Source organism: Epinephelus moara, chromosome 22, assembly GCF_006386435.1.
Source record: "Epinephelus moara isolate mb chromosome 22, YSFRI_EMoa_1.0, whole genome shotgun sequence".
NCBI classification, from domain to species: domain Eukaryota; kingdom Metazoa; phylum Chordata; class Actinopteri; order Perciformes; family Serranidae; genus Epinephelus; species Epinephelus moara.
In genome coordinates, this window is record NC_065527.1 from 8234021 (window position 1) to 8246700 (window position 12680).

Below are 12680 nucleotides of genomic sequence, written 5' to 3' on the forward strand. Positions count from 1 at the left end.
GCCTCTCCTCATGAGGAACAAATTTGCCTCAAGAACCCATAACTTTCGGTTATATAGATTTTTCGCCATTTTGAATTATTTGAAAAACACTTCAAATCGATCTCTTCCTAGGAAGTTTGACCGATCTGCATGAAACTGGGTGAACATAATCTAGGGACCAATATCTAAAGTTCCCTCTTGGCAGAAAATTGAGCTTCTATAAGGCAATGAATATTGCGGAGGGTGTGGCTCATCACATAAAGGTGTATAACATCTCAAGGGTTTCAGGGTTTTTTGCCTATATTTGACAGGACAGTGAAACATGACAGGAAGGATGGGAGAGAGAGAGCAAGAAAGACATGCAGCGAAGAACGAAGGCCGGATTCCAACTCCCACCACTGCAACAAGGGCTAGCCTCACCTTTCCCATGTGAACTACCAGAGTGCCCCACTTTTAAGTCAATACAACATATAAACACTTTAACTGCCTTTCAGCGTGCTACCTCAACTACTAATGTACAGTTTTAGCCCACTAACTATCCCACTATTGGCAATGGTACTACTGTACTTTCAATAAAGCAATCGTGCTATCAAATTCACAAAAACTCACTGTCTGAATACATTGCTCTTCTTAATGGGTTCAGTTGACTATTTAATCTGCAATTTCCTATGACCTGTATCCCAAACACACATCATGTGAAACTGTACGTGGGCAACTGTGCACTCAATGGGTATGGACTAGTCTATGTTAACACAGAGGATGCATGGCTGTATGAGGGTAGTGAAGTTTACAACGTTGGACACGGACATATAAATAAATATGGCGACATATTAGAGCAGTAACTGGATCGTTATCCATTGCCAGAGGAAGCCATGGCAATGGGAACGAAGTGCCCACACAAGAAGGATGAAATATCAAAAGATATGTAGGCCTTGCTGTAATGTTTTGTCTTGACATGTTGTGACTGATAAGACCCAGTGAGGAAGCGGACGTGGGTGTCCAAAGGTCTCTGTTTTCACCCATCCAGACTAAAACGCAACACCAGACATCTTTAAACTAAAATGGAGTCTGCAGCAATTTTAAAGGTCTCCATTTTTGGGGTTCCAAACTGTTGAAGTAGCGTGGACACTAGGTGTAAATGAAGCAGTACTAACCCTAACGAAAATGTGTGTGTGTGTGGATGCAGCCTTAGTCAAGTCCGGTGAAGTGCTCGTTATTGACTTTGAAATTCAGACTTAATACATTAAGCACTGATATGTTTCAATGGTAAATTACAATAGGGCCTATTAATACCTCCTTCAGCCTGTTGTATTAAATTAGCAGCTCTCCCCACCTGTCTCTGCTTCAAACACAGACACACACTCGCCTTAAATACTGAGCCTGTTTTGCCATTCATTGAATTGTTGCGTTGAATCGATTTGCTGCAGTTTAATGTGAAGTCGGTGTCATTTCTCTGCAGAGTTGAAAGTCCCTCAGTGTTCAGCACAAACAAATCTTTTTGGGTTGTTTACATAATGCTCTGCTGCATCTGTAGTAAAGTTGTTAAATTCCATTGTACCTTTATTTCTGTGTGATGTGACTGTGTGACTTCTTGAGGTCTTTTGTATTATTTACATGGAGTTCGAAGCATCCAGACAGAAAACCGATTTGTGACATTCAGAACTTTGGTGTATTTTAGCAGTTATTTGATGTTTTTTGTCACTTCACATGCCCTTCACAGTACATCACACATATACCTAACAAAAGCACAATCATTGCATGCTCATGTATCACTACATTTTGTTTGTGATTTGTTTAAACCAAAGGGAGTAAGACTTGTCAGCAATACAGGACAAAATATTTATTTTGCTCTTACAACTTCTCTGGGATAGAATGTATTCCCATTCTCCTCATCACTGCAGCACCACTCTGTTATTCACACTGATAAGATGTGTGTTTTTAAATACGATGGTGTAATTGGGTGATATTTTCTTAATTTGCACAGTTGTTCTTTTTGAATTAGACTTGTTGATTTGCCTTTTAGTCTAGCAGGAATCAGAATGGATTTCCAGATGGTGTGCAAGCTAATTCATGCACTGTTTTGTCTTGGCCAACACAACAGAGCTTTGCTGAGCTTCAGTCTGCCCTCCATTAGCTGCAGGGAACATCCAATCTATTGAAGTGCCCTGAGAACCATTCATTGATTTACTGAATATTAATGGAAGTCTTTAGTGACTGGAATAACTTTTGTAAGTTTCTGTAAAGTTAAACTTTGGTAGTGGCTGTTCTGGGACGCCTCTGTCCTCCAATCCTTCAGCTTTTAGCTTTGTTGAAATATCTTTTTTTCCAGTGATGTGTTGGTGTGTATTAGCTGTTAGATTGTTTTCAGAGTGATGACAAGAGAGAGGAATTCATGAAATGAAACCTTTTTTTAATACTGTGTCAAAAAATTGTTATATTGTTGTTTTATATTGTTGAAATTATTCTTATAAATTTCATAATGATCCCATTTATTCGTTTGTTTCAGGAGCTGCTGACTGCTGAGTTTTGGACACTGTGATGGAAAAACCTGGTAAGAAAAACTGATTTGTTTGAAGTCGAAGTGCTCATCCATAGACGGTATATTACCTACAGTAGATGTCAGTCAGCACGCCCTTAGTTTGGAGAAGCAGCAGGAGTGCTGACGTGGAAGCTGAGCAATCTACTGCTGTGAATAGCTGACAGCAGCAAAACAAACTTTAGCCACCTAAAAGAAATCCCACCTAAAAAAAGCTGTAACAGTTTAAGTGTACACTATATTGAGAATATTTCTACCGTTCTACATTTTTGTCAGCCAGCCCGTTCAGACAGGGAAGCAGTTGACTTCTTCAGTTCCTCATTTACACTCTCATCAAAGCCACCAGACCCCATTGACAAAAACAGTGATTTTGGCTTGCAGAACACAGGAGCTACTGGTTTGCCAAAGCCTTGATCAGTCAGTTTGTGTTATTGTGTGACTGTGGTAAATTTGAACAATAAAAAAATCACTTCCAGACAGGGGTAAACTAGCAGGCCCTGTGTTTAACAATGTTAAATCACTGTTTTTTTCATTGGAGTCTGGCTTTGAAGAGAGGGATTTAATGGCTTCATCCCCCTTTGGAAACAGCTGTCTGACATTAAGGTAGAGCAGTGGAAATATTCTAATATTCTGGGTAGGTACATACTGACATCTACTGTATGTAACACACTGACTATGGATAAGTACCTCATAAAACCCCACCCCAAATATTTTAGCACAGTAAAACAATCATCAAAATATAACCAATCTAGAACCAAAACTTCTTGTTTTTGTTTTTATACCTGGTAAAGGTTTAAAACAAACTTTTAGAAAAGTCTGTATAATTCTAGGTTCCATCTGATTTATATGTTTTAATTTAGCCTGTGTGTCGGCTGTAGTGAGACTGGTGTTATCTAAACCGTAGTATCGTGATGGCAGAAAGTGGTGAGTCAACAAACAAAGTGTTAGGTTATGAAGCTGTCCATTAAGGGGTTGGCCCCCGTGACGCACTGTGCTGTTGACACTGCAGCTATCTGATTGGCCCTCACCCAGAGGACACACCTGTAGGTTAGCAGAGCTGCCGGTTTCTCTCACTGTCACTCGTGGCCTTGTGTCTATTTCACCACTGTCCTCGATCACTGACAGACCTCAACGCAGTACGTGTACATTCCCATAGCTCAGAGGATCTAAAATTTTTTAGTGTATTTGCGACATCTGTGGGAAAATACCTGGGATGGCTGTTCAGTCTGAGTATATACGTGAGTAAACCTGCTTTCTGTTATTGGATGCTAAATGTTTAATACTTCCATTTCAGCTCCTTGAAACTATAGTTTTCTTTATTTCTTTCTGAACTAGCTTCTATTAAAGATATTAGTTTAAGTAAAACAGGATAGCGCATGGCTCCATGGTCACTTTATAGGCAACTTGACCATGGCAGAAACAAATTAAGGAAGCTTGATCTGCTCATTCCAGCCTGCTCCTGTGGCCAAGCAGTAAAAATAAACTGGACTTCCTCTTTGGACGTTTGCTCAAAGTGTTTTGGAGAAGAAGATGAGACAGTAGACAACTAGAGAGCTTTATATGTCTCTGTATTTTGATATGAAAGGGCAAAGTCATTTAGCATGTTGACTTGTGTTATGTCTAACTTGTATTTGAGTGTTTTGGGGTTGTTATGATGACACAGTGGGATAGTATCTGTGTGAGTCATGTTTTTGTTTAGCTGGGTGTCATGTTCTCATGGTTAGACTGAGTTGTTTATGGGCCTGAAAAAATGCGTTTGTCTCCACCTGCTGCTGTTCTTTGGAAAGAGCGAAAAGGATCTCAGTGTCATGATGAGTAACAAGTTAGATATTGTAGGATGTGATCCCTCTCTGTTTACCAGTGATTTCCTGGATTATTATCCTAAATTAACATGCTTTTAGCAAAAGGCTGGCCTGTGGTCCTGCATTCCACACATTCCTGTGTCATTTTGTTCTCATGCTGTAGCTTTAATTAGGCTGCAGAGGGAGGAACAGTGATGTAGTATGTTATGAAGTCGGCTTCTTAAGATAGCTTGAATGTCCTAAAATTACAGTTATAGCTCACTCTCTTGCTACTTACCAAACCTCTTCTTAGTTTGTCTGTCTTTAACAAGAAAAATTCAAATTATTTCATCATAATTTGGGCTGCAGCTATCGATTATTTTGAGAAATCGGATAAGAAATACTTTTGCTGTATGAAACAGGGATAGTAAATACACTAAAGGGGAAATAAGAGGTGTCCTGTGTGTGTGTGTGTGTGTGTGTGTGTGTGCGTGCGTGCGTGCGTGCGTGCGTGCATGTGTGTGTGCATGAGGCTATCATAATACTTCTGGCTGCACAGACTTCTTTGCCAGGAGCTGTAACAACTCAGATGAAGCCAGTGCAAACCCCAGCATCAGGGGCTTCATCTCAACGAGCATAGTGATTTACAATAAACGCTAACATTAATGTAACCATGTTTCCGGTACACTCCTTGGACTGAATGCTTAGACTGGATGCTTTCTGTTCAGATGCTGAAGCACTGACGACGTTGTCATATTGTTGAAGGCTAATTCAGTTTCACAATAGACTCACTGTGCGGAGTTTTAATTCTGTTTTAGCTTGAAATGATCCCAAACATTGGACACTTTCTGTCATTTTCTCCGGCCTGTCTCCTCTCTTTGCACCTCGCTGTTTTACTCTAACTTCTTCCATTTTGCAATTTCATGCCATCAAATCACATCACCCGCCCACTGTGTAAGTGTGTTGCGTGAAGGTAACAATCATCCGTGCGAAACACAGTTCTCTGTATGTAGTTACATGAATTAAATTAATGAAGTGTTTTAATAATCAAGTTACTCAGTTTTCTTGATGAAACATTTCAGGCCTAATCCTAATGGAGCGGCAGAGGCATACTTTTTGTTGAGACTACATTTTATGTGAAGATATTGATGCTATTACCCTGTCCTCCCAGGAGATAAAAAGTCATCAACAGGTTATTACATTGCACGGTCTTGTCCTTGGATCACTTTCTATAAACCAGATTCTGCCTGATTAGCAGTGGAATAGAAGACAAAAATCCTCATTCCTACTCTCCATTTTTATCTCTAAAATGCCAAGAGGACCTCCTCTAACTCCCCCACACTGATTACACATAACCTAATCACACAGTTCCCCCGATAGAAATGTTATGACATAGACTGCCTGGCTGCCCTGGTGCTGTCCTACATAGGGGATGTATCTGAGATTAAGGCCTCAAGACAAGTTTTGTTTTTCTGTCTGCTCAGTTTTAATGTGTATATTTCTAAAACCAATGGCAATTAAGTCGTAGTAAAAACATTCATACTCATATAGTCAACGAATCAGGTGTAAAACAGAGATGCTGATATCTAAAGTATGATTATCACATGCATTTCATAGTTTAAAGGGACAAACCCTGCAGAGTCATTGGACACCGTCACCGTGTCACTTCCTCTTCTCTGGCTTTGAGCTCCACCTTGGCCTGGCTCACCTTCCACTTCTCGAATTACCTCACCCTGCAGAGCCCGCCCCTCGCCCTTCAGGGAGTAGTGTTTTGTCAGTCTGTGAAATGGTGCTAGCAGGGGGGCCCACTGCATCGCAAATCCCTCAAGGCTTGATGGCTGGTCCGGTCAAACCTCAAAGCTCGCCTGCTGTGAACTTTGCCCCCGAAAAATGTGCTCTAAGGAATGAAAGGCATCTGCTGGATTACCTTATTGGTGTACCTTATTTATGAAGTCAGAGCTCCAAGAAGGGAGGGACCTAGGAACTTAGTCAGTGAGTGTGTTTGTGTTTTAAAGCGAAAGAAGGAGGGAGAAGGGAGGGAGAGACCAAATCACACAGGCTGAAGGGAGGGGGAGGGCAAGACCGTAGAGACAAGAGAAACTAAACGACGCAAGTGAGCAGTCAAGACAGTCTTGAGTTACAGGAGCTCTATGTCTGGTTGGAGAAGAGCGCGGTGGCTTTAGGTTTTCCTCTCCTGCAGCGGGCCTCAGGAGAGGCAGGGCCCGGCAGGCCAGCGGGAACAGGAGCCGTACCATGGGACAAAGTGCTAGCAGTGAGACAGTGGCCCAGCAACCTGCCGAATACAACACGGGTGAGTCCAAGACCAGAGGCTCAGTACTAAATGGTTCCAGTGAACATGTTGACTGGTTTTAAAAGGAAAACAACCTGGCTGGCATGTTTGCATTTGTGCAGAATGGAAAGCCAGCAAGTGGATGCAGTATGCAGGTGTTCTTAAAACAGAGAGAATCTCGAAGGCGGCAGGCACAGACAGGTGTAGAAGAATGCATGCAGATGGAATGTGGTGATTGTGAAATGTACAAACCACACAAGCTTCTCTCTGTCTACACTCAGAGCTACATCTCCCTGTGGAGGCTTTTCTGAGAAGCAAGATTTGGGGGTACAAGGCACCAACTGACACCAGCTCTCCTCATGTGGATCTGTTTGCTTTTTTTTGTTTCAACAACTTGGTTTTTCAAGCCAGAGGCCCTGTTTATACCTGGTATTAACATGCATCCTGGGTGATTGGATCACAAGTGGATAGCTCTCTGTGAATGCCTCCAGTGCATCGAGATCTGATTGCTCAGACCACATTCAGAGGTGGTCTGGACCGCATGTGGCCACATTCTTTCGGAGGTGTGGACGCCAATGTGTCATGGGCAACATTGAGGGGCTGCCTACTCTGTTGACGTCCTTGCTTATCCCATTCACTTGGTCAGTTGCTGCTGTACCACAGGTCAGATGCAGTGCTGAAGAACCGTTTCTGGAGACGCTCTCCTCCTGGGCTGGCGAAAAATCTGTTCAGTGTCTGCCTGGTTAGCATGAGGTAACACAGGAGCAGCTGTTAAATGCCCCAACAGTCGTATGCCAACACCAGAATGACTCGACTTGTTAGTAACCGTTTGGTAATGTTAGTTGCGTGTGAGTCTAAAAACAACAACGCATTTGGTCTTTACAAACAGAAATGCTGTACATGTTTATTTCCATATAGAGTGTGGGAGTGAGATCCGATCACAAGTGGTAACTGGAGATGCTTTCTAATGTCAGATGTGAACGGACACATATTAACACCAGGTGTATCCAGGCTCATTTTGTATTCCACATATGTAAAGTGAACCCTAAAGCCCCCATCTCTCTGTGGTTAAGCTAATAACAGTTCAAACCTTCAGAACCTGTTTTGCTGTCAAAAGGAGGATCCTGTCCCAAGCTCTATTTGCACACTTACGATTCCTCCTAATAATACAGCTCGCAGCTATTTGGAATTCAGCATCTATGTAACACAGGCCACCTCCTGTCTGTTACCTGTTTCCTGCTGCTTTAATTTGCTAACGTTGAGGTGTCGGTCATGGCCTGCTGTTGGTTAGAAGGAACCTATGGCTTGTTGACTTGTCATTTATTGGATCAATATTTGCTTTATATTGTACTGTAGGGCTTCTGTTCTAACACATTTCAACACTCTGAATGAAACAAGTAACTTGAGAACATCCTCTTCGTCACATATTCGCTCACCGTGCAAAATGTATTTTTGCCTGTGGTGTGGTACTCTGTGTAGTTGGTGTCAAAATGTCATGTGATTGGCATAAGTCATATGGACAGCTTTGCCATAGGGCTTCCTGTATGAGTGCAGGGGGTTTAAGGCAGGTCTCATGCTTTTAGGTGTCCTTTGAGTTTGACTGGTTGAATATTTACAGAAGCCTATGTTGTTACTACTGTGTCAGGTTATGTTGAAACAAGCTCGCCTGTGTAGAGTCACTTTATAAATGCATACCTGAGGCCTGGGTGTTAGTGCTCAGTCTGAGCATTGTAAGATTTTTCTGTTCTTCTTCTATTTTCACCTCCTCTGTCAGGGGTCGGTGCTTTTAATTCTCCGGTGGCTTTGTGACAAACAGCCATCTCACATTGTCATGCTCAACTGTACAAGGTCCCCACAGTATGCTCTGCTTTTGAGCGCATCAGTGTTCTCTCAGTTCACTGCCACCCAACCCTCCCAGTTTAACACCCACCCACATGTGTCAGGAATAGCTGTAAGGGCCAGTGCACTGCACAAAGTTCACAGACCTCTGTATGCCTGCATTTCAGCATAGGATTTCACACATTCATGCAGCAGCCTGCTTTACTTTATACAGTGGGTAGATACAAAATAGTTTTTAATATTTTATGGTGAAGGACTTTTCAGGAATGAACATTGTTGCAACAGAGGTTTATCTAAGGTTTCACGCCAGTTACCCAGTACTTAGATATGTTTGTTTTAACTGTGATTAAACTCAGTGAAACAGCTAAACTACTTAATATGCCTTGCTGAACAGTCCAAACTCATTAACACATATATGTATGCCAAACAGACATTATACACAGAGAAAGGGGAAAAAAGCAAAATCCTGTCGGCACACAGCCTGATCTGACCTGCCTTTCTGAATCTTTGACATTTTTATCGGCTCCCAGCAGTGTGCAGACAAAGAACAAATTAAAAAGGAGGTCAAGGCTGAAAAGAACACATCATTCTGTCCTGCCATGACATACATTGCTTAATAAAAATCTGAAACATATGAACTTGTGAAAGAAAAGTTTCTTCCAGGAAACAGTGTGTGTTTACATGGACATGAATAAACCATTCATGGGGCCTGTCCCTGATATTATCATATTCAGTATATGGTGTTTGGAAGCAGAGAGAAATCCAGCTACTCATGTCACCCGTATTCATGAAAAATACCAGTAACCCAGTTACCGAATACAGCTGTCTATTTGCATGCGCTGGGATGTTTACAAAAACAAACTGACATTTTGAGATGAGAGTGACAGGAAGTATTAAACGCTACTCTGTACATTTACTACCACTTTACAACTGTTAATTTTGTCTCTGCTCTGATCGTCAACAGCTGTCTGCTTTGAGCGCAGACCACTCTCTGTTTCGCTTTTAACTGCACACACACACTGCGTAGTTACATACAAATGTTACTCCTGAAAACAGTTACTCTATTCCTATCACACTGTCCTCCACACTTCAGCCAGCCAGTCACTGTCACTGTGTCAAGGATAGGGGATCATTAGATGAAGATGCACCTCCTTCAATAACGAAAGACAAAACTCTGTTTCTTCATCCCTCCAAAAGTGAGACGCGGTCGCTGCTGCCATTGTTTGTATTTCTGTTTCGTCACTCAGCAGCTCTCAGGTAGTCGGCAGCCCTTAATAAAAGGGGTAAGGTGTATACATGCAACAGTATCCCTGTTTCTTTTGTAATGCTCCACCCAGCACACACAGGGTTCTCATAAATGGGATAAGGTCTGGTGTTTACATGCTCAAATACATCAATGGGAAACTCCAAAAACCCAATATTAAACAGGTTATTCATATCCATGTAAACACACTCAGACAGTACCCTGTCCAGCACTTTTAACATCCTGCCCAAGGGTACAGTCTGTAAACATGAAAAACTAAACATCAAAACAACCTGATAATTTATCAATGAAAATGCCCGTAGCCCATAAATATCTGGTCAAGTTAAACTAATCTTTAAACAATGGACATAAGTCCATTATCTTTTTAATCTAAGAACTTGAGCATATCTTGGTGAAAAGGGTCACCTTGTAACTTGATTAAAATTTGGCAGTTCAGTTTTGTGAGAATGAAGAAGTGGTAGCTGCAGGACAGGGGCCTCCTGCAGTCTGGGTGAGCTCACTCCGTCCCATTTGACATATGGAAATCTACTCATTGTGTCCATAGTATACAATCCGATTGTGGTTACCCACTGAACGTTCGGCATGTTTATCTGAACTGTATGGAAATTTTCCGCCACTGGAAAACCCACATGGGTAGAACCAGTCTCTGGAGATCAGCACTGTCAGCTGTTGTATCCCTGATTGATCGAATTCTAGTAAGTTATTAATAAATCATGCATTAATCAATAACGCCTCTATTCAAGATACAAAATACGATTGATTTCCCCAAAGGATTCTGATGTTCTTTCCTTTCTGGCTCATGATACTGGCGACATTTATCTCAGACCCTGAAAAAGTCATCCGCAGGGTACAGGCTTTTATTGTGATTGTAAAAGCTAACGATCCACTTTTAATCCCCCAGTGTAACGTGTGTGTGACAAACCCGAAACATAGATATGAGAAACATATCAGTCAGTGTTTGGTAAGACAGGTGACCCCCTCCTCTGTTGCTGGAAGGAAACCAGGGATCCACTCTTCCCCATTATTTTGCCTTGTTTCTCATGTCTTGCCTCCCAAGTCCAGTTTGCCACAGCTGTTTATGTTGGTTGTCCCCATTGATTTAATTTTGCCATTTTTTAAACATCCTTTCAACCGAAACTTACATGTTGTCGGACTGTGATCAGTGTCGCAATGTGAGAGTAATGAACTGACTGATAACTGGTTTGATACTTTAATTATGCAGCATCAGATAGCTGATATTAAATACTTTAACTATGTTGGTTGTATTGTAAAAGAAGTAATTTGGTCACGCCTTTGTAACAACAGCACACCTTTCAACAGCATCAGTAGTGCTTTCAGTGAGGTGAGGTGATTGGGCAGATCTGCCAAGAAGCATCTTTAAGATGAAAAGCTCTGTTGTGTCTTTTTTAAATGACTATGCCAATTAGACAATTAAAATAGAAATGTATTTGAGCTGCCAAACACACTGACCAGGGTGTCTGCGAGGCTTTAAAAAGTCTTAAAATGTCTCACTTTTAGTTTTATTAATATTAGATCTTAAAAGTCATTAAATAGTCTTTCATTTGAATTTGTGAGGTCTCAACTGCCACGAACATTTGATTGGATTTCATTTATCCATCTTTTTATTTCTTTATGTCAAAATGAGTCAAGCTTTTCTGTGTGAAAGTTTACATCTCTTGTGGTGCAAATCTTTGAGCCTGCCGCTGAACCTAACACTGTCTTTTTACTTTATGCTTGCTCTTACTTGTGGGTAAAATGTTAATTAACCTAACGCTTATTAATTAAAACTGATATTGACAAAGTTTTCCTTCAGGGACAGGATTTACAGTTGAAAAAAAGTAATAAATTACAATATATCGCAATAAACTTTATCGCAATACTCGGCAATAATATTGTATCATGACTTAAATATTGTGATAATGTCATCGTGGATCCTCTAGTGATTCCCACCCCTAGTATTTTCATTTTTACCTCTTTGATTGTCCTTCTAAAATGGACAGATTTGTGTTATATAACCTTGAGTATGCTTATACTATGTTTCAGACCACCATATTACTTTTTGCATTTTTTACATTCCTCTTTCACAACAGGATGTGAGTCTCCTCATTACGCATGCCACTGTCACACTGTAATATAATACAACTATAACTATTTCAATGAGAAAATGAGCTCACCTGTCTTTCTGTTGGTGAAAACGTGGTTAGTCCCCCCCCCCTCCTGCCTGCACTTAAACCATAGGCCTTCTGTGGCGCTCTGCCATGCTGCACAGTGTTTTGTAACTGCCATACGACTCATCACCTAGGAATTATAATGGCGGATTCACACCCAGTTATTGCTGTCTTAGGATTTTCAATTCAATTTTGAGTCCTAGTTTAGTCACAGCTGGGTGCTTATTTTAGGACTGTACCTGACTCAGAATTTTGTCAGTTGAATTGGATTTGGCTGTTGATTATTGGTCCCTTTTTTTCATATAGACTATCAAGCACACTTTTTTGAACTGCGAGATTTTTGAACAAGGTTCGGCAAGACATTCAGTTAGCCTTCCAAGCTAATGCCTGCTAATTACCCTAATGAGGGATCGGAATTGTGCAACAGCATTTTATGTGGACATTAGATATTAAACAAAAGCCAGGGACTATTGCTGTGAGCTGTAAATTCACCACTTCTAAGCAGATGGCAGAAGATAACGTTATCTCGGAGCTCCCTCTGTCTCACTCAGACTCACCCTGGGTCCAGGTCCTCAGCTTCTTGTACCTGTCTCAAGCATCTCCATTGAGTGGACAGTATGACCTGCCACATTGTAATAATTTTACCTGGGAGCAGTGTGAAAGCTGCAGCTATTTCTGGGGACTTTTCCGTCCCCAGAAGTAGCTGCACACTGAACTACAAATGTCTCCTCAGCTTGAAGAATCTCAGTCGACTGAGGGATCTTCGACTGATGATTCGAGTCTTCTGTGTTCAGGGGGCAGCCCTTGCTTATTTGTTCAGTTA

At 41.3% G+C, this 12680-nt stretch overlaps 1 protein-coding gene across 8 annotated transcripts in view; it reads left to right on the plus strand.

Moving 5' to 3' along the window:
- phactr4a (phosphatase and actin regulator 4a) overlaps positions 1–12680 on the plus strand; it is a 41031-nt gene that overhangs the window by 8454 nt on the left and 19897 nt on the right. For 3 of the 8 annotated variants that reach the window (XM_050034618.1, XM_050034620.1, XM_050034619.1), the window contains exon 3: positions 2486–2530. In XM_050034618.1, the coding sequence (XP_049890575.1) occupies positions 2518–2530 (13 nt within the window). In that variant the 5' untranslated portion in view covers positions 2486–2517. Of the gene's footprint in view, positions 1–2485; positions 2531–3608; positions 3754–6361; positions 6608–12680 lie in introns of those variants that run through there. The other 5 variants (XM_050034616.1, XM_050034622.1, XM_050034617.1 and 2 more) reach the window with 4 other exon arrangements.